Below are 24,232 nucleotides of genomic sequence, written 5' to 3'. Positions count from 1 at the left end.
GTCCTCCCCTGCAGGCCTGGGTCCCCCCCCCAACTGTCCTCCCCTGCAGGCCTGGTCCCCTGCAACTGTCCTCCCCTGCTGGCCTGGTCACCCCCAACTGTCCTCCCTTGCAAGCCTGGGTCCCTCCCAACTGTCCTCCCCTGCAGGCCTGGTCCCCCCCAATTGTCCTCCCCTGCTGGCCTGGTCACCCCCAACTGTCCTCCCTTGCAGGCCTGGGTCCCCCCCAACTGTCCTCCCCTGCTGGCCTGGTTGCCCCCAACTGCCCTCCCCTGCTGGCCTGATCGCCCACAACTGCCCTCCCCTGCTGGCCTAATCGCCCAAAACTGCTCTTCCCTGCCGGCCATCTTGTGTCCACATGGGGGTGGCCATCTTTGACCACATAGGGTGGCCATTTGTGTGTTAGAGTGACAGTCAATTTGCATATTACCTCTTTATTATATAGGATATACAACTGAATACATCTTCAAGATCCTAAAATTAAAAATTCATGTGGCTTTGAGCTCCTAAAGTGCATTAGTTACTGAATTAACTTTATTTTATTAGATATCAGGACTTAATCTTCTCTTTTGATTCAAACCTCCAAAATTTTTAAATAATATTAATCCAAAAACAAAGAAAAATCTTTTTACATATAGAATATAAGGTAAGGTTAGTCTATATTTACCAGTCTGAATGATCGAAGAACTGACAAGCCATCCACATCTGAGAGGAAAAGCTCTACTAAACTTAAAGTCACAATAATGCTGTCAAAAATATTCCATCCTACTTGGAAATACTCATATGGATCCATGGCGATTAGTTTTAAAACCATTTCAGCTGCAAAAATCCCAGTAAAAACCTAAGTGAAAAAAAAATATAATGTTTTTATGGTATTATTAGAAGGTATAGAATCAACATAATGATAAAAAGACTTTCTTTAGCATTTACTGTGCCTTGGTCAGTGTGCTAGATACTTTACAAATGTATGTTTTTATCTCATTTAATCCTATCAACTAGGAATGATTCCTCCAGTTCTAATGCAAGCATTGAAGGGGTAAAAAGTGCTAACTCTCCTATCATCTCTCATTATCCTTAGATAGCACGGGAGAAAGCATGTTAAAATTCCAGGTAAATAAAACTTTCAACAACTAACAGTCACTCTTTGCAAAAAATTTGTATGGTCAAGAAGTTATTCTGAAAGAAAATAAAAAGATAACATGGATACTGAGATTTTGAACCAGTCTTCATTGGGGGTCTGACTACTCTTAGAGTAATACAGAATATGTTGACTCACTCTTTAAAGATTTATTGATAGAAGAGGAAAAAGTGTTTAATTGACACAGTGGCAGCTAAAGCAAGACTTTCAAAGCTTTGACACAAAAGTGCATCACAAAACATCATTAATTCATGACATTGGTATCAAAGGACTCACTTAAAAAGGCAATAGTGAAAGACTTGTTCATGTATCATTCATAAACAAGGCATCATTTGACTCAAAGAAACTGACCAAGGAAATTTCAAAGGGAAATGGTTAGGTCTATAACTACATGAGTCAATTCTAAAATAATGCAGCATCAAGAAGAAAGTCAGGGGGCACTCAGACTTGTGACTGTGCTAATAGGTAAGAAACATAGTGAATGTTTTTTGTGTTTACAGTGGTGCAGTCAACTCAATAAGAAGGTATTGATTTTCATGATGTGAACCTCCAACAATTAGAAACTAGGTAATCCTGTCTTTTTCTAAAGGGGAATTAAAGGGACGAAGAATGCTAACTCAGAAAGCAAATGGGGTACAAACATTCTGACTACAAAAATCTGTAAGCAATTTGGAAGAGAAGACTGAAACACACTTTGGCTTTAAAGATCAACTGGTTTAGAACCAAGGCAAAAGCAAAATTCCCTGATACAGATATTCACAAAGGCATCCAGAAAATTCATATTTATGAAGAATCATAAATTGGGACCCTTTGTCCGTGAAATAAAACTTCTGCCTGCTTCGTGCAGATTGTCAGGAAGTAGTTTTTTTGTTTGTTTGCAATAAGGCGTTAATTAAGCTAGAGTAAAAACCAACACTGCACATTTAAAAGATCATTTGGCACTGACTTTCCTAATTGGATCCTATACCTTCCTGAAACCTGCAGGTCACCCTCTCACTTGTCTCCTATGTCCAGTTCAACCATTTTGGTTCCACAGTATTCTTATTCTTAAGGCTTGTTTCTGCTGATTGATTGAAAGCATGATGATAATGATGATGATAGTAACCACAGGTTTAATTTGCTGAGTACTTACTGTATGCCAGGCTAATAAATTAAGTAGAAAGTTTAATCCTAACCCAACAATGTGATAAATGAATTATTACCATCATTATATTATAAATGAAGAAATAATATTATTTTATAAATGAGGTATTATATTCTACAAATGAGAAAATTAAAGATTATAGAGATTAACATATTTGTGCAAGGTCAGATAACCAGTAAGAGGCAAAATCAGCATTCAGTCCAATATTTTGAGATTCTAAAGGCCCAGATACTTCACCTATCATATCAAAACAAAGCATCCACAGTTTTTCTGAAAATATGTGGGGTATGTACTTTCAAGGAAGTTGCAATGTTATTATAAAATGGGTAAGAAAGTATCAAATTTTCCAAGTATTAATTCCAATACACATACTGACAGAAAAAAACAACCCACTAACAACTCCAAAAAATGGTGACTCTTTGTGAAAATAGTGTTATTTATAAACCTCAACACTATTGCAAAATTATTTAAAATAAGATCTATCACCAGAAACTTGACTCTGTACAATGATTCATATTGTGAATTCTGAATTTGCATAATTACCTAGCTGTGTATCCTTCTAACTTAAAGAACAAAAAAGAAATGATTTCAAGCGACTCACCAAATTTCCCACAGTGAGCACATTTTTGAATTCTTCAGTCATTGGGTGATGCTCCATCGCCATGAACAACGTGTTTAACACTATGCAAATGGTAATAGTAAGATCTACAAATGGATCCATTACAATAACATACATAAGCTTTTTAAATTTTATCCAGAATGGAGAGCAATTCCAGATCAGGAATGTGTATGCAAATCTGTACCACCAAGGTGGACACTTTTGTCTGGACTCTTCCAGTTCTGGGAGGAACAAAACAAGAGAACATGAAGTCAATCATTTGTATGTTTTATTCCTAAATAAATCAGCAGTACTCTTCCACAAGTCTTCTGGTGTAGACTTTACAAATTGAACAGTACTGATTCCATGAAATCACAATATTATTACATAAAATGTAACATTACATAGCATTATTGCATAAAGATGTAATAATATAATATTATTTTAGAAAAATGTAATTACCCCATCAGATGTTCATTTTCTAAACCAAGCCTAAGTGAGGGGAAGGCAGTGAATTTAGTGACTGAAAACTGATACAGCATCTCTCAGAGAAACATGTATCTAATATGTGATGGTAAACAAGACAACCAATGTTTTCTTAAGGGAAAATATGTATTTTCCACCGATATACCTCCTTCCCTCTGTATCCTTAATCTCATGAAAACAATACTGTCTCCAGGAAAAGCTCTTGCTAGTTCACAGGTGAAAACAATCCCAGAACAAGGGACTGGAAATAATTTATGGAATGACTCATACAATTGATATTTCATACCATTTAGCCCACTTGCTTCTCACCTTAAATTTAGGAGGCGGGTGGAAACTTTATCAGTGAGGTTGTAGCCTTTGGAAAAGGTAGGATCTGGAGCATATTTTGGAGGGGAGAAAATGGGAGCCAGCACATTATAAAAGTTGTCACCCTTTGACTCCCTTCTAATGCATATGAGGGTTTAACCACTATTATTGACATTATATTCTCTAACCTGCTTTTTCTAGAGCCTTTTCACCATAATTTTAAGAGATGTCATGGCACATGTTAACATTTTACAATTTTATAGAATGTGCTCAGAGGAAGAATTTATCTACATCTGGAAGTATGTATCATTTTTTTTTACATATTAGAGGGATGATAAATTCATAGAGAGTAGGTCAAGTTTCTAAATTACAAAATGGGAGAACCACACAGCTCTGGGTTAACCTAGGTTCTTCATTAATTACCATTAAGCTATATCTTTGAAAGGTTGTATCATCCAATGCCTGTCTTTAATCACAAAAATTTTTATCAATTTTAAGCACAGAAAAATGATCCTATTAGTGACCATTGCTTATTTTTCCATTGCTTATGACCACTTTAAAAATTCTTTGAATTCTTCCTAAGAACTTCATGTACTGACCAGGACATATTTGAATTTCATTTGAAAATCTGTATACTGAAGAGAGTATTATTACCTACCTTCCACAGTGTTTGTCAGTATGCTTGCTCTACTCATCGCTCTTTGTCTGAGATGGGGATCATTCATCATCTCTTCAGAAAGGAGATAAGAACTAGAACGTCGTTTTTTATGTATTTGGTTGGTTGTACCCTAAAAATATGATTAATTGAAGTTTAAAATATAGAATTATAATAAATTATAGGCATGAAATAAAATCTTGCTTATGCAGCTGTAATGAGTGATTAAAAGTAGAGACAAGATTGCTCTGCTAAATCCTGGCTCTGCTACTTACTGGCTGCATCACGGGAGAGTTATTTGACCTCTCTCTGTCTCAGTTTCATCATTAGTAAAATGGGGATAATCAGAGTACTTGCCTTACATTCTTGCTATGAGGAATAAAGGAATTAACTCAGAAAATAAAATTAAATAAGCTGTTTTTATTGTTATATTAGAAGCCCAATGTATGAAATTTGTGCAAGAGTAGGCCTTTGCAGCCATGGCTGCCTGGATCCCTCCCTCGCAGTCACAGCAGCAGCCCCGGCTTCATCCCGGAAGGACATCTGGAAGGACGTCCAGTCTAATTAGCATACTATGCTTTTATTATTATAGATTACTATTACCATCTATATTTTTCTGCTCTCCAATGAATTCAGGTTGTTTTACCATGTAAGAGTCTTATATGAAAACAGCCCAAAACAAGTGTTCTTGGGGTGTGTGTGTAAAGGGATAGAATCTCAGTATTCTCTGATAAATCTCTTTAATTATTCTTTGTTGAGGTAACAGCACTAATGGAGGTGATTATAATGATTGTTTCTTATTGACAAGGAAGAGCTTATCCGAGTATATGATGATAAATTACTCAGTGTGAGGAGGACAATTAAGACTGATGGGAACTGTAGCAAAATAGAGAATTTAAGCTCCATCTAAAAGTGGTGACCACTGTTTAGTTCAAAGGATTGCTGCCATGCAGGAATATGAGCTCAGTGTTACCAGGTATACTCATGTTTATGTGAAATACCTTATTTTTCAATCTTGGCAACTAATTCAAAGTTAAAACACTATGCCAGTTCAGAGCAGGACAACAATACAAACACACATGCTCACACACATATATATATGCAAACAGCTATACAACTCTCCATTTATCATCACTCCATCCCTCTATCAATCTATCGGCTTGTGTGTTATGTATATATGTGTATATATATACACACACACACCATTTATAAACATCTATGTATAGTTGTAGTATTGTAAATTTGTAGAGTTGTTTTGATACACACATATATATATATATATCAAAACATAGACACACAGGCATAAATATGCGCATGTGTGTATGTATGTATGTATAAGTATATGCATGTTCACAGACATATGCATATCTACAGGTGGCTTTTTATAGAGATCTCTCTATCACCATGTTTTCTCTGATAGTCTCCACCTTCTGACTTTACAGAAGCAGAGACTTCCTTTTTATCAAGTCAGGACAAGAATTTGTTTCATCAACAATTGGAATGAACAATTTCAATTGTTTAATCAATAATTCAAATGAAATGAAAACATTTCATTTAAAAATATGAAATGATCTTCAAAACTAATATAATCTTTTACAGATAATATACATCAAAAAGCAAAACTCAATAAGGATCTGCTTCCACAGAAATTGAACATGCTTGTTTGATAAGAAAACTGCCTTGACAGAGGGCCTGAAGCTGTGTCATGCAGCACAGAGGTCACATGTGACCTAAAAGCACATGCATTCATTCAAACTGAAATATGTGTGGCCATTGCTTTGATGGAACTTGATTCTCACTTGAAATGCTACATTGTCTGCAAATAGGAATACATGAATAAGTAGCATGAGTTCAAAGCTTGTTAGGTTAGTCAAAGACCTTGCTAGTATTAGTAAGGCAGTGAGTGGCCTAAAGAGGTAACCTGGAAACTCCAGAAACTAGACACATCTCACTTTCAGACCCTTTAACCACTTAGCGATTCCTAAACTCCAGTAATTGTTGCTTTGGTTTTCTTTTTATGTGTGTGTGTTTGTATTAATGTGTGTTTTGATGTTATATTTTTATTCATGGACTCCTGATCAAGGAGTTTTTTTCATTGAAAACAGTAAATTTCATTTATGTATGGGGAAAAAAAGCATAGCTGTTCTAAATTACTTCTATGTTACACACACTATGGTGGTTTAGAGCACAAGCTCTGAAACAGAGGGCCTCTGTTTGAACTTTTCGACTACCATTTATTAGCTTCATTTCTCTGTGCCTCAGTTCCCCTTTGTCAAACAGGGACAATACCATCACCTCATAGGGCTGTTGTGAATACTAAGCACATGTTTGCTATTCTTATTACTATTATTAACAACTCAAATAAGATCCCTTGCATTAAGGTATAATACATATTAAGTAGTAACTTGAAAATGATAGCAGAAGGTAGCAAATACTCCAAATTTCCTTACAAAAATGAGACTTGTTATCAACTAATATGATCAGCATTATCATTGCATTTTCTATGCTGACATATATCATTTATAAATTGTATTTTTAATTTTTTTATTGTTTAAAATATTACATATATTAGTACATATATCTCCTTTTTTTTTTCCCCATTGACCTTCCCCCAGCCTCCCCTACCCCCTGTCACATGCCCTCATATAAAGGGATGATTTATAATCTTCAAGTATAATAATAATAGGTAAGTATCTTTTTCAAAAATGGGGTTTCATAGTCAGTTAATCATTATGTTGTGCACCTGGAACTAATGTTAATATATATCAATTTTACCTCAACTTTTTAAAATGGGGTTTTAAATACCTTTGAGTTATATGCCCATAGCACATAGTAAAAGGATTAAGTTAGTGAGTGAAAGGTGTGTTTCTACCAAGTATTGCAAAATGCAGAGCCATTCACAGGGCAGAGAAGGCCCTTCCAGCAGAAAAGACTGACTGATGCAAGACCAGGGCCGAGCCATGCCTGAGCTATTTAAAATGTCCTTACGCTGTCATCAGAAGTTGCCTTATCTATTATCACCTCTGGCAGAAGCTGTCCATTGGGGAGCATGAGGGCTGAGGGTCCATCAACCAGGGAGACCACACCGTTGCAGTCCACTGTACTGTTCATCTTCCCGTTCACCGGCAGCATTGGGGGGGACCTACTGGCTTGACTGATGTTGCTGCTGCGCCGCTCCCGAGGTCGGTGGGGCACGAACAAGGAGCCCCTTCTGCTCTCATTGTCTCCGAAAATGCTGTGCTCATCATCGGCAAATTCAGTCTCGGATCCGATATCTTTTCCTCGACCCATGAAACTAAAAAGACTTGTTCTGCTGCTGCGCCTTTGAGGAAACAAGGAGTCACGGATGCTCAGCGGTGACTGCAGAAAAAGGAAAAGATGACATGTATCTGCTGAAGCACCTAAAACAGAAGTGCATTTCACGTAATTACCATTGAGACCATTGACCTGAGGGCCAGTGGCTCAACATTGGTTGAAAAGAGGCATATTTCTAAACAAAGCGATTAAGCAAGAAGACAACTTCTTCCAACCAAGGGACAGAAAGGCTGGAAGAATCCATCCTTTCAGAACCAGGAAAATTACTTGCTGCTGCACAGCTCTCTCCTATTCTGGCCTGGAGTGACTTGGGGTAGACAATCTCCTAAGCCAGTGGTCGGCAAACTGCAGCTCACGAACCACATGTGGCTTTTTGGCCCCTTGAGTTTTTAGCAAAGGCCAGCTTAGGAGTACCCTAATTAAGTTAATAACAATGTACCTACCTACATAGTTTAAGTTTAAAAAATTTGGCTCTCAAAAGAAATTTCAACCGTTGTACTGTTGATATTTGGCTCTGTTGACTAATGAGTTTGCCGACCACTGTCCTAAGCCATTCATTTTGCTCTAGAGGACATATTACTTCAAAAATAATTTGATATTGATACCTGTTTAGATTTTAATCTATCACTCCTAAAGCTCTATAAGTATTAAACTCTCCTGATTTATTTATAAGCTGTATACTTCTTTTCATTCCGTTGCTTGGAACTCTACCTTACATATTGACAGCTCAGTTAAGGCATTTTAAGAAAGACCCTTTAATACTAGTAAGCTTACAAAATGATAAAATATTAGATCTTGGAAAAGAAGTTGCCCAATACCAAAGAGGGGAAAAGTCACATTTATATGACTCATGTCCAAGATAAACATTCAGTTTTATGTGTCTGTAAACCAAACTGAATGCATTTTCTTTGGAAGTATCTAATTCAATAAATGTCAGTTTTTACTATGTAAAGGACAAAGTGGCAGGCATAGGGAGTAATAGAAAAAATGCATATAACAAGGTCTGAAGGCAGGGACTATATCTTTTGTTCCTATGCATATCTGACAAGGTCTTGCAGGCTTAACTCTTAGAAGCTGGGAAATTAAAATGAAGACATAGAAGAGAAGAATAGTCAGTGTGAGTGGGGCACTGAAAAAACTGGTTGAGGGCAGTGGGGAGGACAAAGGGAAACCTGGGGGATGGGTGGCACCTAACTAATGGGTGGAGAATAGGTAGCACTATGCCAGAAGGAAAATATGGAAGCAAATTATCCACTTAGAGAAAACTACATGTGCTAAGTTACAAAGGCATGAAAGTACAGGGCATGTAGTGAGAGTGGAAAATCATGGTGGACTCAGTGTACCTGAAGGTACAGTACAGAAAGGTAGGAGATGAGGCCGAATAACATGTGGGTGTTGTTCTCTAGGCAGTAGTTACTCAACAGAGTTTTTTCTTCATTTGATTTCAGCAGAGGGACAGCTTTGATTTAGAAAAATTATTTGGAGACGTTGTACAATGGAAAATAAAAATGTCAAAGAGAATTGAAGCAATGGTTTATCTTGGAGATTTGCAGGCAGAGAGACCTGAAATATGGAGGTTTCAGTGGAAAAAGGAAAAAAAGGAAAGATAAATTCCACAGGAGCAGAAACAACAGCCTATGGGATTAGATGTTAATGTCTTTCCAGCTTAGGTGACTGATATTTGGGAAATATATTACCTACAGTGGGGAAGAAAAGAGAAAATACTAGTCTGAGGTTAGTTTATAAGCAATATAAGCATTACAGACTGAATAAAAATGTACTTTTTTAGTATAATTTTTTCATTTCTACAATGGTTCTCACTAATATATTGTGTTGAACATATGTTTATTGGAGAAGATATGACAATTCCAAAACTATAAGCTCCTTACAAACTAAATGGAAAACTATGTACATCCATATTCTTCCCATAAATGCCCAGCAATCACTTAAAAACATACCAATGAGGTCCCTTCTCTCAGAATAGAGCATTCTGCTCAATGATCCTAACTCTGGTGACATGCATTTGATAATGTCAGTGGTACCTGATTAGGGGTAGACAATCTCTTTTCTCGGGCTCGCCTGTGGCCTTCAACACCAAGGTGGGAACTTCTTCTCCTGATACTCTCTTCTGATTCCGAGTTAGACAATTTCTCATCATCTCCCTTTTCTTCCCCACTGGAGAGCTTTTGATTTTTTTTCTTCCGTCTGTTTCTTCTTTCTTTTGCGCTTTTAGAACTCAGTTTAGATGTTTCAGAAGAACTCTCAGAGAGGCCCATGATCCGGCTTCTCCTCATACTTGTATATTCGGCTGCTGCCATTGCTATTGCCTGTTGGATCCAGATATCACACATACAGTGAGTCATTTCCAAAGTTGGGGAAATCTGATGATGGGAGACCTCTCTACCATGAATTTAATTATATTGTGCATATAATCATGTCCCTTGTATGAGAAGAAATGTCATTTTCTTTATACTATGATCAGAGAGCTTACTAGTACAAAGTATGTATTTATTGCTTCTCCTCACTATAACAAAGTGCAGTTCTGTTCTGGAATTAAACTATTACATAGTATTACTATATGTATAGTAAAGCAACTATAAATAATACATGTGAAAGTTTTACTAGGTAATTCTGGGACATAAAGCATAAACCATGTGATAAGATAATTTGCATATCTTGTTCAGATAATTAACGCAATATTATCAAAAAGAGTCAGGCCTTTTATAGCTTAGTGAAGAGTAAGTTATCTGAAAATTAAAATTAATTATCACAGAATAATATCCCAAGAAAATGAAAGAGACTTCTAGGAATGCCCTAGGACCATGGTCGGCAAACTGCAGCTCGTGAGCCACATGCTGCTCTTTGGCCCCTTGAACGTGGCTCTTCCACAAAATACCACGGTCTGGGCGAGTCTATTTTGAAGAAGTGGCGTTAGAAGAAGTTTAAGTTTAAAAAATTTGGCTCTCAAAATAAATTTCAATCATTGTACTGTTGATATTTGGCTCTGTTGACTAATGAGTTTGCCGACCACTGCCCTAGGAAATTCCTGAGATAACCTTTATAGAAAAAAATCCTTGTAAAATTTGGGAAGATATATTGTGAATAAAAAAGAATAATCACTAATAATCCTACATCCCCAAAATAACTGGCATTACTATTTCTTCCAGTCTTTATATAAATAATTTTAAAAATTTTATGTCTTATACTCAATTTTACATTCTACTACTTAATACATTGTTATAACAATACATTTTCCTGTCATAGTATTCTTAAAACACATAATTCTATGGTTCAAAAATACTCTAAGGTACAAAAGTATCATAATCCTCTTAACCATTTTCTAATTTTTGAAAATGTAAATGCTTTCTGATAGTTACTATTATTAAAATACTGCACTGAACATTTTTCTGCATCAAGTTTCTTTGCATTATAGGTTTCTCTCTCCAATAGGTTATATTCCTTGAAGAGATTTAACTAGGCAAACCATCAAATGAGTGTTAGGACTTGCAGAATACTTGAAATTTTAGTTCTTAGTACAAACCTTCTCAAACTTTTCCACTAAATTACCCCATTCGGAGAGAGGATTAAGGAGAAATCCTTAAAAATGTGTGACTTGGAGGGAAAAGATGGTGCCTGGCAGGACGGAGGTGAGGGAGAGGAAGTGAGTGAGTGAGGGTATGAAAGGAGAGTGTGTGCATGTGCGTGGTGTGTGTGTGCGTGAGTGAGGGTAATTTAATCTCGCATGAGCAGCAGGGGCTGGCCGACAGGCTCTCCTTGACAAGGAGAGACTACCACCGCTGCGGGTACTCCCCGGATGGCGGGATGCCAGCACGGGAGCCCATGCCATTTTGAAGGGGAGAACGGCCTTTTTTAGGAACTCATCAACACCACCAACCACACAGGCCTTGGAACTGCCCCACAACCCAGCAGCCAAAATCCTGCTGCCCCACCCGCAGACCCGTGGACCCTGGGACTGCCACCTCCAAAGGTGCACCGCTTGGCAGCACGAGACACCCATGAAAAACACACATGGTATGAAAACAAGCCAAAGGAAAACCGTTTGGGCAAAAAATGAAAAAGGATCCCAAGTCAAATTTATAGAAAAGTTTCCTTTATTAACTTTTGGTCGAGAATATGTTGGTGTATTTTCAGAAAACACCTCCAAGACCATGTGGATTCCTGCAACAGAGAGGAATTGACAGGACTGCTCCAGCCATGAAGACAGAAGAGAAACAGTCCAGAGATGGAAGACACTGACGACGCCTTGCCATACTAGCAGTCAGCAGCTGTGTGTCGCTGCAGGTTGCCCAGGACCAAACCAGAGAGGGTCGGACCTGCATTACCACCATTTGTCCACCATCCAGAACTGAAATATCATTGCTGACATGTACACATAAGGAACTGTCTGACATTGAAATTGGGACTCAAAGAACTGTTGGCCCAGAAAGAAACTCACTACAGACTGATTCATTTGCCTCTCAGCATAACCATTATTGTTTGTCTCATTTTCAATTCTTATAAGTGTATTTCTAGTGTCACATGATCTCACTCATCTGGGGAAAATGATGAGCAACATAAACTGATGAACAAAAACAGACCTGGAGACAGGGAATCATCGATCAGACTGTCAAACCTCAGAGGGAAGGTAGGGGAGGGTGTGGGTAAGGGAGAGAGATCAACCAAAGGACTTGTATGCATGCATATAAGCCTAACCAGTGGTCACGGACAACAGGGGGGTGGGGGCATGCGTGGGGATGGGTTTGGGATGGGAATGGGGGGATGAGGACAAATATGTGATACCTTAATCAATAAAGAAATTTAAAAAAAGATGAACAGGAAACAAAGGAGCATCAGACATATGAGGAAAGGTTGAAACATTAAAAAGAAATTACAAGATAAATGGAACAAGGGAGTTAATTTAGGGAATTCCAAAACTACGTATTTACAGGGAACTTTGAGAATGTATTTACATTCTGTATATCAAGAATAGAAGGGTATAAAAAAATAAAAAGAACACAATTGAACTCTTTGTAACACTTGTTAATACAAACCTTTGTATATTGCTTTGATTTTTTGAACCACATGGAATATATTGCTTATATGAAATAAATAAGTTTATTTAAAAAAAAATGTGTGACTTAGCCCAAAGTGGCCACAACCATAAGTATAATTTTTTAATAGCTCACATTTTTATCTTAAAAATCCTTACAACATTAACAAAAATCGGTGCCCATTTTTTTTCTACCCATAGAGTATCTGTTAACATTAACATTAAAATTATTTCTCCTAAACCTTTCTGTACAATTTTTCTGAGGAAATACATCATGTTTTAGGACTTTGCATAATGCCCCAGACACTGAGGAATCACAGGTAACAGGTTTAGGAGAAACAGAACATTCTCTGTGCTGATTACGGGGGAAAGTGGACTGGGTCAGACATCAATTGTAACTCAATCTGGAATTGGTTCCTTCGACCACACCAGAATGAAGATTCAGTTTATATAAAGGAATCCATTAAGGAAAATCGCCCTGGGGATGGTGGAGGAAAAACCACAGGGCCTCTGTGTTCCCTCTGCACTTCTACTTCTAGGAAGAATTTTAAACCAAATAACAATACCTCAGCTTCTTCTTGCTCTTTTTTAAGTCGATCTAACATCTGTTGAAATTCTAATTCTTTCTGCCTGGCTTCTTCGATATTTGCCTGGTTCTGTTCTTCGTAGGCCATGGCAACCACAGCCAGGATCAAGTTTATTAGATAAAAGGAGCCCAAGAAAATCACCACGACAAAGAAGATCATGTATGTTTTCCCAGCAGCACGCAGTGTCTAGGGAAAAATGGAAATCATTATTTTAATAACAAAAAAGTATTTTTGGTAAATGGTTTCAACTTGAATGGCATATTAAGCATGGGCAAATTGGGCACTTGAATGGCATATTAAGCATGGGAAAATTGGGTATAATCTCATGTTATCAAACTATAAAGAAATAAAATTATATCTTCATGGAAAACAATCAGTATTAAAATATATACTTTTTTAGTATAAAGTATATAACAATCAATTAAACTTGTACTAAAATTAGATATAATTTTTGGTTATTATTAAATAGAATAATCCTGAAAATTTTTCTCCAATCTAAAAATTACTCAAAAAACTAGCTGTTTTGCTCATTTTTAAATTATAGGACTAGATAAATAGTGCCTTTTAATTTTAAAATTCTTTCTTTAACAAGAAATATTAGCATTTTGTTCATAAAGGATAATCCTATCATATGAACTTATTTATTCATCTTATACTTAATTTTAATTAACATTTACTAAAAATTTAATAATAAAATAAATGGTAAAAATAATTCAAATGGTACAGATATCAAATGAAAAATAAGTCTCTCCTATCTCTGATGCCTAGTTACTCAAATCCTTTTTCTGTCAGTTACTGTTGTCTTGTCTTGGATAAATTCTTAGTATGTAGTGTAATTGTTAGCTCAATAGGTATATTCACTTTAATTTTCATAGAAATTCCCATGTTACTCTCTCCAGTGGTTCCCAGGAATATCTCCCTCTACATATCTTAGTCAAACAGTATTTCTCTTTTGATCTACATTTTGATCTTTGTCATTCTGACAGGTAGAAAAATCTATGCCACTTTTAATTTGCAGAAAAGGTGAATATCTTTTTGCATACTTAAAAGTCATTTATATTCCTTTTTTTCCTTTACATTTGTATATCCTTTCTATATTCATTTATAATATTCTCAGAAATTAAATGAACATAAAACAGGCCAAAAGAAGAATCTGTGGCAAATTGAGAAAAGTGTTGGTTATCTTATATAATAAAAGTCCAATACGCAAATTGACCAACTGGTGGGGGGGGGCAGGGCTGATGAGCGGGTGGTGCCAGGCCACCAAGGTGGGTGCCAGCGGGCAGAGGGAGGGGACAGCAATCAGGGGGTGGCGACTGGTAGTGGCAGAGGGGTGATCAAGGGGTGGGGCCGGCCGCTTGCCGGCCACTCATTGGTCGGTGCTGTTCCCCAATCACCCAGGGGAGTGGGCCTAAGCCATCAGTCGAACATCCCCCAAGGGCTCCTGGTCTGCGAGAGTGTGCAGGCTGCGCTGAGGGGTCCCTCCCCACCAAGTGCATGAATTTTCATGCACTGGGCCTCTAGTTATTTATAATACAGAATAATCATTTTTGGTCTCCTTCCTCTTGGGGAAAAGATAGAGCTCACAGGCCCAAGAGGATCAAATTGAAGTTAGGGAAGATGACCATGTGAATTAACAATTACAGTACAAGAGATGGATGCTTTAAACTGAAGAATGTGCAAAGGGCATGCAGGTCTAGAGCAAGGAGCCATTGAATTGGAAGAGGAGAATTTAGAGAAGTGAATTGAGTCTTGTGTTAATTTGCTAGGGCTGCCATAACAAAATGCTACAGACTGGGTAGCTTAAACAACAGAAATGTATTTCTCACAGTCTGAAGGCTGGAAGTTCAATGTGAAAGTGTTGGCATGTATGTATCTCCTGAGGCCTCTTTCCTTGGCTTGCAGATGGCTACCTCCTCACTGAATCCTCACATGGCATTTTCTCTCCGCGTGTGTATTTCTGGTGTCTCTCTTGCTCATGTCTGAATCTTCTTTTCTTATGAGACCACCAGTCAGATTGGATTATGATGCACCCTAATAGACTAATTTTAACTCAGTTACCTCTTTATAGGCTCTAGCTCCAAATATAGTCATTCTAAGGTACTGGGAGTTAGGATTTCAACATAGGAATTTGGAGGCATGCAATTCAGTCTATAACAATGGTATATAGGAGTTCAAAAAATAAAGCATGGTGAGCATAGGACAACCTGGCTGTTAGGGCACTCCAAGCAGAAAGGCACGTGAGGAAAGCATAGTTTGTTCAAGAGAGGTAGGAGAGAATATTATAATATATTTCTTGCTATTTACTTAGGATATTATGGGATGCTACATTTACAAAGGGGGTGGGGGAGATTTAGAGATCAAATAAGTCCAGGAAAGATAATAAAGCAATTTATCATTCAAGAACTATCCATTTAATAGTGCTGGAAGCAGAAAATGTTTAACTTTAGTAATTAGACAATAGAGTTTTCTCCACTCTAAATTGAATAAGACATCACATATTTAAAGCAGGCAAGAGCCATACATCAGATTACACAATGAATGTCTCTCTTGGCACTCACCTGTTGGTAAAGGTTTTCCCAGTAATCCTGGGTCATTAGCCTAAACAAGGCTAAGAAGGCCCAACCAAAAGTGTCAAAGCTCGTGTAGCCATAGTCTGGGTTTCTGCCTCCTTTCACACATATGTACCCTTCTGGACACTGACTAATGAGAAAAGGAATAACAAGTCAGAGTGGCTTCAGAATACAAGCTAAACAATCCTACAGAAACATGGGGAACTTAAGAACACATTTTTTGGAGTTAGGAGGAACTGGGTTTGAATCCTACCCCCTACTATTTACTGTTGGTAAATTTGTCAAATTAGTTAAATTTTCCAAGGCCAGTGCTTTCTTTCTGTGAAAACAAGATAATAACACCTATCTCAAATGGTTAAGATTGTTATTAAGTTTAAAGAAGATAATGTATGCAAATTACCTAGCCTAGATCCTGCACATAGATAAATAGTAGCTGCTATTACATCATCATCATCACCATTAAAACTTGGAAACATACACCAGATTTCATATAATAGTTATTGTATCTACAAAGACTGATATAGGCCTCTAACAAAACTGTGTCCCCCCCCCACCTTTATTTTCCTTGGAGTGAATCACAATCAAGAATAGTCAAAGCAGCTTGGCTGGTGTAGCTGGGTGGTTGAGCATTGACCCATGAACCAGGAGGTCACTGTTCGATTCCAGGTCAGGGCACATGCCCAGGTTGCAGGCTCGATCCCCAATAGGGGGCATGCAGGAGGCAGCCAAGCAAAGATTCTCTCTCAACATTGATGCTTCTATGCTTTGCTCCCTCTCCCTTACTCTCTCTAAAAACAATAATGTGTATATATATATATATATATATATATATATATATATATATATATAAAGTGGTCAGATTATTATGCCCTCTGAACGCATAATAATCTGGCCACTCAGTGTATATCCTATATAATAAAAGGCTAATATGCAAATTGTCCCCTCGACCAGGGGTTTGACCAACAGGCAGGCCGGCCAACTGCCCGTGTCCCCTCCCCCTGGCAAGGCTGGCCGGACCCCACCTATGCACGAATTCATGCACCGGGCCTCTAATATAAAGAAATATATGTATATATATATACTGAGTGGCCAGATTATTATGCATTCAGAGATCATAATAATCTGGCCACTCAGTGTATTATACATATTATTGTAAAGAATATACATATATATGTAAAGAATAGTCAAAACATAGCAATTGGTGTAAGATTTGTAGCCTTAAGACTCTTTTCCTTCCTAAAATTGATGGATTGGTATGTATGATGCCAAATAAACTGTGTTCTGAGTTGTCTTTGGGAGCAGCCACCTCATCATCTTTATTTTTATGTTTCCAGTGCATACATGCCCTGGTGAAGAGATATCTATCTGGGCAGAAGGAGAGCACGTACAAAATGCTGCAGCAGAAATAAAGTTGGTGTGCAGGAGAAACAGCAAGGTGGATATTTGCATTAATATGAGATTCTTAAAATGTCTTTACCCAAGCCCATGGGATCCTTTTTTTTTTTAGAGTGCCCCAAATGTCACTGCATTCAGTCACCTATCAGTCACACTTGATTGGAGAATGAGAAGAATTTGAGGATGGAAAGAAAATTTGATTTTCTTCAGAAAGAAGCAAAGCTGGAAAGTAACCCACCAAAGTTTGGTGGGGTTTACTGGAAATCTTTTTTTCTATTGTCTTAAGGCTTATATGGTATATATCTTGTTTTTATTTAAACATTACCTCCAAGTCTTACGTGCGAAGGTATGCAGTAACTATGAACCGTATAAAGTCTGAACTCACTGTGGGGGCAGAAGGAATTAAATGATGCCATGAAATATGTAAAAACAATATGAATCAACGGTTCTTATCAGTAATCTGAATGAGTATGTTTTTCCTTTTTTTTTTTTTAAGTCTTTATACTAACAACAAATACTACGTACCCTGAGTCTGTGCTGTTACCACAAAGGAGAGCATCTTTAGATCCCTCCAAGAAATAAAAATACTCTGTGTGGGAAGAAATTGATCAGTAGAAGGTTATGGAGGGTAAACTGCAGCAGGCAAATTAATTAATATAGACATTCACACACATTTAGGCGATATGCATTTATTATTTATTTATTTATTTATTTATTTATTTATTTATTTCTCATATAGTCTCCCTCAAATATTTATTGATGGGCCAGGCAATGACAGTAATAAACATGATAATAAATATCTCCTCTCTAAGTCTATATTTCAGAAGAAAATCAAGAATAATGTACAGAACTGAGGCAAATGATTATGGAATAATATTTTATTGTTGGCTTAGCTGTCCCTCATGTGTAAAGCCAATATAAAGACATACTACATAGTTCAGGGACTCTTTCTACTTTTTTTGAAAAAAATTGTTTGAGACCATTTCAGAAGGTTTAAAAAAAACTAATTCAAATTCCAAACTCAGTAATGGAACCAAGAATAAGAGTAAAAGGACTAGTAAAAAAAAAGTTGTTTAAATAAAAGTCATACATTGATTCACAAAAGAGTATGTAAATGTAAATAATTTACCATAGATATGTTACTTTTATAGCATATGAATTGAGGAATAAAATTCTTTGGAAATTGGAAATATAATGTAAGATCATACTAACAATAATTAGAAACTGAAAAAATAAAGATAAAAATGAAGAAAAATATGCTAAATTCTTCATCAAAAGCCTGTAGTAAAAAAATTACATTTTACTTGAAAACCTTCCATTTTCTTTTTTTAGATTATATATTTTTTGTTTTATTTACACTATTTAAATATATTAGCTACGTTTTATTTGCTTTTATCTTCCCCAGTGAGTGGACAAGTAAAAAAAAAAAAAATGATGTATAGAATTCTTTATTATCCAAGGAGGATCCTGATCTTACTCCCTGATCTCCTTCCATCACAGGCACATACATTTGAAAGGTTTCTTGACTTACAGCCCACTCTGGGTCTAATGATCTTTAAGGTTTATGCGTTCATGCAGGCAACATCATACAGACACATTGCAAGTGTGAGAAAGCACAATCTTGCTAGATCTCATTCTCACCCAAACTTATCAACCGTTCTGGTGAGAAAAACTGTGTTAGGGATTAATTGTTTAGAAGACATACAGTTTGTTCTTTCTGTAACATACTCTAAAATATACTTATGAATTTAGCAGACTTCTGAGACAATCTGTGTAGATCATCTGATATGGTACCTTTAGAACTAGCTCTGATAAATTAAACTTTGATGTGATGCATTAATGAGATTGAAGAAGCTATTAGAAAGAACTGTAAAACCCGTCATTGGTTATAATATAAGGGTAGTGCTGATAAATCTGAGTAAACTGTCTTGCTGTATGGAACTCTTTAGAAATACTATCAAGACATTCATTTTAATATATAGTAAATGATATATCATTATATTATGACTAATATAAGTATATCATGCTATTATAGTTATAAGTATAATATACATGTAAAATATAATTATATTCTCATATAATAAATTACACTATAAAATAAACATAGGTAAAGATAATACAATAAAATTAAATACATAAAATAGATCTTATGATGAAATGTAATAATTAATAGTATTAATTCATAGCTAAATTGATTTCTCTAGAGCAAATTTATTCTTTTTTATCTTACAGAAATTGAGAATTATGAAAGTGTCTCATGCTTCCAATACCAGGACTGCTAGAAAGCTTTGAACCAGGGAGAGTTATTAAAAACATAATATGATCCAAATTCACACTGTAGCAACTTTCTACATACTTGAATAATTTTGAAATAATTAAAATGAAAGCAACATTTAGCCTTCAAAGAGATCAATGCTTTTAGCTTTATTTCAACCTCTGAACCACTGGAGGGACAGCAGTACCTCTGTAGAGCTCTTCATCAAGGTTGTCCAACATGCTTGATGTTCCATTACTTTCAAGTGAAGCCCGCAGACATTTGTGCTTCAGGCTACCCATGAAGAGCTGCAGGCCGATCAACGCAAACACGCTCAGACAGAACACCGTCAGAATCATGACGTCTGAGAGCTTCTTCACAGACTGGATCAGGGCCCCCACGATGGTCTTCAGTCCTGAATGCAGAGGGCGTGTAAAAAGGTATTCATAATGAAATAAAGTTTCTGAATGATAAACAAACACAAACACAGCTTTCCTGGAACCGCATGCATTATATCAAGTCAGTGACCTTAAATAGCCTAACTCAAAAAAAGCCCACAAGGTCAAAAAGGTGGATTTGCTGGTTTTTATATATTGTTTCCATATATTTTTACAAACAATTAAAAACTGTAAAATATTTCCACTGAATAACCAAATTGTCAAAATAAAACATTTGGTTGCTCAAACCATATCCACACTCACTTTTCAAAAAATAATTTTTTTAAAGTGTCAATTCAGTAAATTCTTGTCAAACAAACCATTTCTCTATATACTAGTACTAAAACAAAGAGGCTGACTTGCAATGTATAGTGACAGCTTACTAATTTTCAGTTAAGAAATGGTTTGTTGAGGAAAGATAAAAGAAATACGTCATGCAATACCTTCATGCTGATATTTTTTCTCTCTTTTCTTAACTCTATGAAAAGCAATGTAAACAAATTGAAATTTTCATTCCTGAATCAGTCAAATGGAAAATGAACTGTTAGGAGGGAAAATTTCAAGTTGAGATGTGAGCCAAATGGCCATCTTCATCCTCTAAGACCCATGCAATTGATTAAACTCAAAGGCTGACTTTTAATAAGGATTCTGAAAAACATAAGACATTAGATTCATTAAATTTGCATAAGAGAAAGTCTTTCTTGTCTTTTCTCCAAATGATCAAAGTCAGCCCCCGTGTTTAACTCTCACCTGGAATGACTGAAATTGTTTTCAATGCTCGGAGAACTCTGAATGTTCTCAACGCTGAGACATTGCCCAGGTCCACAAACTCTGTCACATATCTGCAATAGGGGAGTTTATACACAAACACAGTGACAACACACACACAAACACAAAGAACAACTCCCAAATAGTTGGAGTTATGAGTGGCCTAATGCTTCACACCAATCACTTCTTACCTGGGATTACAGAAATAGTTTTCAAAGCTCTCAACACTCTGAAAGTTCGAAGAGCTGAAACATTGCCTAGGTTTACAAATTCTGTTAAATACCTGTAGAATTAAATCAGAGTTATTCAGAATTTAGATAGAGTCTATGATACTTACCTGTGCCTTTAGTCAAGGTATTTCCTACATTTGGAAAGTCTTAAAGATATAGTTCTGCAAACCTTTTCTTTCCTATCATACCTAATTGAATTTAAATAGATCTTATTTGACATATTTGATGTGAGCAAAATATAAATATATTATCAAAATGGTTTCATACACTTAAATGCCTAAATAAACAATTACATGCTTCAGTTATTAGATCTCAACATTATGGTACTATAGATATTTAATAATCTTATAAAACATCAGTGGCAAACCTGGGAAACTGTATGCTAAGTGAAAGAAGCCAGACACAAAAGGCCACATACTATATGGTTCCATTCATGTGAAAAGACTACAGTAGACAAATCCATAGAGATGAAACATAGATGAGTGCCTTCCAGTAGCGGGCAGGGTGGAGGTTGAAGGGAAGTGACTGCTTTTTGGGGGTGATGAAAATATTCTGAAATTAGAGAGTGGTGATGGTTGCACAACTTTGTGAACATATTAAGGACACTGAATTTTATACTTTAAAGGAGTAAATTTTATGGTATGTATAGTTATTTCTATAATAAAGGAGATTCCCCTGAGAAGTGGCAGCCTTGTGTGACACAATGTTGTCTCACCAGCAAGTGGTAGGTACAACTGCAGTCGTGTGTGATAATGAAAGGAGGGAGCCTGATGGACAAGGAGGTGGGACAGGGGGTGAGGGAACTGGAGACCAGAAATCTAAAGACCCTTCGGTTTTGTATAAATTCTTTCAATGAACATCCACTACTTTTACATCAAAATGATAGAGCCAAAAATATTTTATCTAGGTTTGAGATTAAAAATTTTTTAAAAAATGTTTCTGACATATTTTGGAAGAAAGTAACCATGTGAATAAATTACAATTATATGTTAATATTTTTCCCCTGAAAATAAACTGTAGATGCATGTGTAATACATGTACATTAATGTTAGGTTTAATATTCAGTGACAGCCCTTATAAAATCTACTAGTGGCCTGGTGCACGAATTCGTGCACATTAAAAAGAAATTAATTAGAAGAAATATTTTAATATCGCTATTCACCCTTTCTCTATAATGGAAGTGTCAACTAAATTCATGATTGACAATGACAGATCAAAACACATGCATGCGATTGGCACCAGCGAGAGCTTTATATGTATCATGCATGCATGAGTCAACTTAGCCTTTTATAGATATAGAACAAACTTGTTTAATTAGATCTGCTTTCTGATTTAGCTAAACTTTTTCCAACCCAGTGAAGCACTCCAACTTTTCTTTCAGGTAACTGTCAGCAACACAGCAGTAAATATCAACATTAAGCACATTAATATTGTAGATCATGCAGGGAGAATAAAGGGTAAAATATTTAACTGCAGCAGTGTTTGGCTATATACTGCACCGTGAGAAAACCTGAAGTCATTTTCAAGTTACACCATTTCTTCTTTTCAGTTGGGTCAAGTTTCTAAATTTTCTAAATCTCTGTTTTCTAGCTAGTGAAAAGAAAATAGGATTCCACCGAGTCTCATATCTACCTACTCCAGGACTTCTGTGAGGATCAACTGAGATGAGGCATGAAAAACGCTTCACAGACATTTGGTTAAAGTGGGAAATGTTTCCACCTGGCTATAAAGCAAGTCGTATTCCTGGGCTGCAGAAACTTCAAGCAGGCTAGTCATCACTAGGGAGAGGAAGCTATGCATTGCTATGTGACATCATTACCAGGATGAGGGAAGGACACTTAGCATATTAGCCTTTTATATATATAGATACTTCTATATTTTAATATACTTATTAGCACTTGAACAGTATATATTAATAAAAAGGGCACCATACTTATAATTAAAGACCTATTTTTTTCTGTGATTCCAACAAGTTTTATTAGTTTTTAAGTAAGAACTTGGAAAATGTGTGACCCTAACTGGCACCACATATACTGTCCATCCAAGTGCTGGGTGCAGAGGGAGATGATCAATCTTAATGATGTCATACACATTCGAGTGAGAAATGATCTTCCTATAAAAGTATTTGCCAACAAATGACTAGCTTTTATACAGTTTTATTTAAATGTAAGCATTGTTCTTACTGAAATATTGTGCTGTTTGTGATTTTCACGAGTTTGCCATTTGAAAAACTGAATGTAGTACTTACGCAAAAACAATGACGATAAAATCAAGCCAGTTCCATGGGTCACGAAGGAAAGTGAATTCTCCTACACAGAAGCCTCTTGCAAGGATTTTTATAAGTGATTCAAAAGTATATATTCCAGTAAAAGTGTACCTAGACACAAGAATCCATTGGGATGTTAAATATGAAAAAAATATAGCACTAGGTGAATCTTTATAATTTATTTTTTTCCTGATTAACCGAAGGAAAGCATCTACTGCAGTGTGGCTGTTGGCTTATGGACCCACTCTAACTATTAGAATAAACTAATAGTCAAGGTCTTTACAAAAAATACCTGAGAATGTCCGTATCGGAAACTCTCCTAGAAAGTATAAGTACTGAAAGTTACTAAGCACATAGGTTTAGATATGCCTAGAAAGTTCCTATGTTGATCCTATCAGGAATAGAGCCAAGGATAAGAAATATATAACATTTCTAACAACAGGCAGGGTGTTTCATACATTAATTCTTCTGGAAAATACTATCATCTAATTATTCTTTTCTAAGTATTCTATTCTACTGCTGTCAGGTGAATACCATAGAAGAGAAAATAATAATAGAAAGAAAAGAAACTATATAACATGGGAAGATAAACACCACGATTTTTATAGATGGAATAACTTCTGGTAGGAAAAGGAAAGGATAACAATGATACTACTAAGACCATATTAAAATGTACATATACCCACTTACTCTACATTCTTGGCCCAGTCTGGAGGGTTACTCATGGTCATAAATATGCAGTTCGTCAGAATAGTGCACATGATAAGCATGCCGAACAAGGTAGCTTAGAGTCAAGGAATATGATGAACAACCGTGGCAGCAATCTTGAATATTTAATAATAACACCTGTTGAAATCTTTTTCTTAGAAAATAATCTATGCATATAAAAGCCTAAGTAACTGGCCAACTAGCTGACCGGCCGACTGGCTGGCAGCTATGATGTGCACTGACCACTAGGGGGCAGACATTCAATGCAGGAGCTGCAGAGCAACAGCAACTTTGCAGAGTGCCCTCTCGCATTCTGGGACCCCTC

The 24,232-nt window shown here is 36.4% G+C and overlaps 1 protein-coding gene across 1 annotated transcript in view; it reads right to left on the bottom strand.

Moving 5' to 3' along the window:
• Window positions 1-24,232, bottom strand: part of SCN9A (sodium voltage-gated channel alpha subunit 9) — a 158,969-nt gene that overhangs the window by 47,370 nt on the left and 87,367 nt on the right. The window contains exons 4-15 of the mRNA XM_080667299.1: window positions 23,890-23,983; window positions 23,182-23,310; window positions 20,895-20,986; window positions 19,707-19,913; window positions 17,770-17,833; window positions 15,838-15,979; window positions 13,256-13,462; window positions 9,682-9,966; window positions 7,313-7,684; window positions 4,328-4,457; window positions 2,881-3,119; window positions 665-838 (exon numbers count right to left, since the gene is read on the bottom strand). Of these exons, the coding sequence (XP_080523425.1) occupies window positions 665-838; window positions 2,881-3,119; window positions 4,328-4,457; window positions 7,313-7,684; window positions 9,682-9,966; window positions 13,256-13,462; window positions 15,838-15,979; window positions 17,770-17,833; window positions 19,707-19,913; window positions 20,895-20,986; window positions 23,182-23,310; window positions 23,890-23,983 (2,135 nt within the window). The remainder of the gene's footprint in view (window positions 1-664; window positions 839-2,880; window positions 3,120-4,327; window positions 4,458-7,312; window positions 7,685-9,681; window positions 9,967-13,255; window positions 13,463-15,837; window positions 15,980-17,769; window positions 17,834-19,706; window positions 19,914-20,894; window positions 20,987-23,181; window positions 23,311-23,889; window positions 23,984-24,232) is intronic.

This window comes from Plecotus auritus, assembly GCF_963455305.1.
Source record: "Plecotus auritus genome assembly, chromosome: 5".
Classification (NCBI taxonomy): domain Eukaryota; kingdom Metazoa; phylum Chordata; class Mammalia; order Chiroptera; family Vespertilionidae; genus Plecotus; species Plecotus auritus.
Note: the sequence above shows the minus strand (reverse complement) of the source record. Positions and strands in the feature narration are given on the sequence as shown.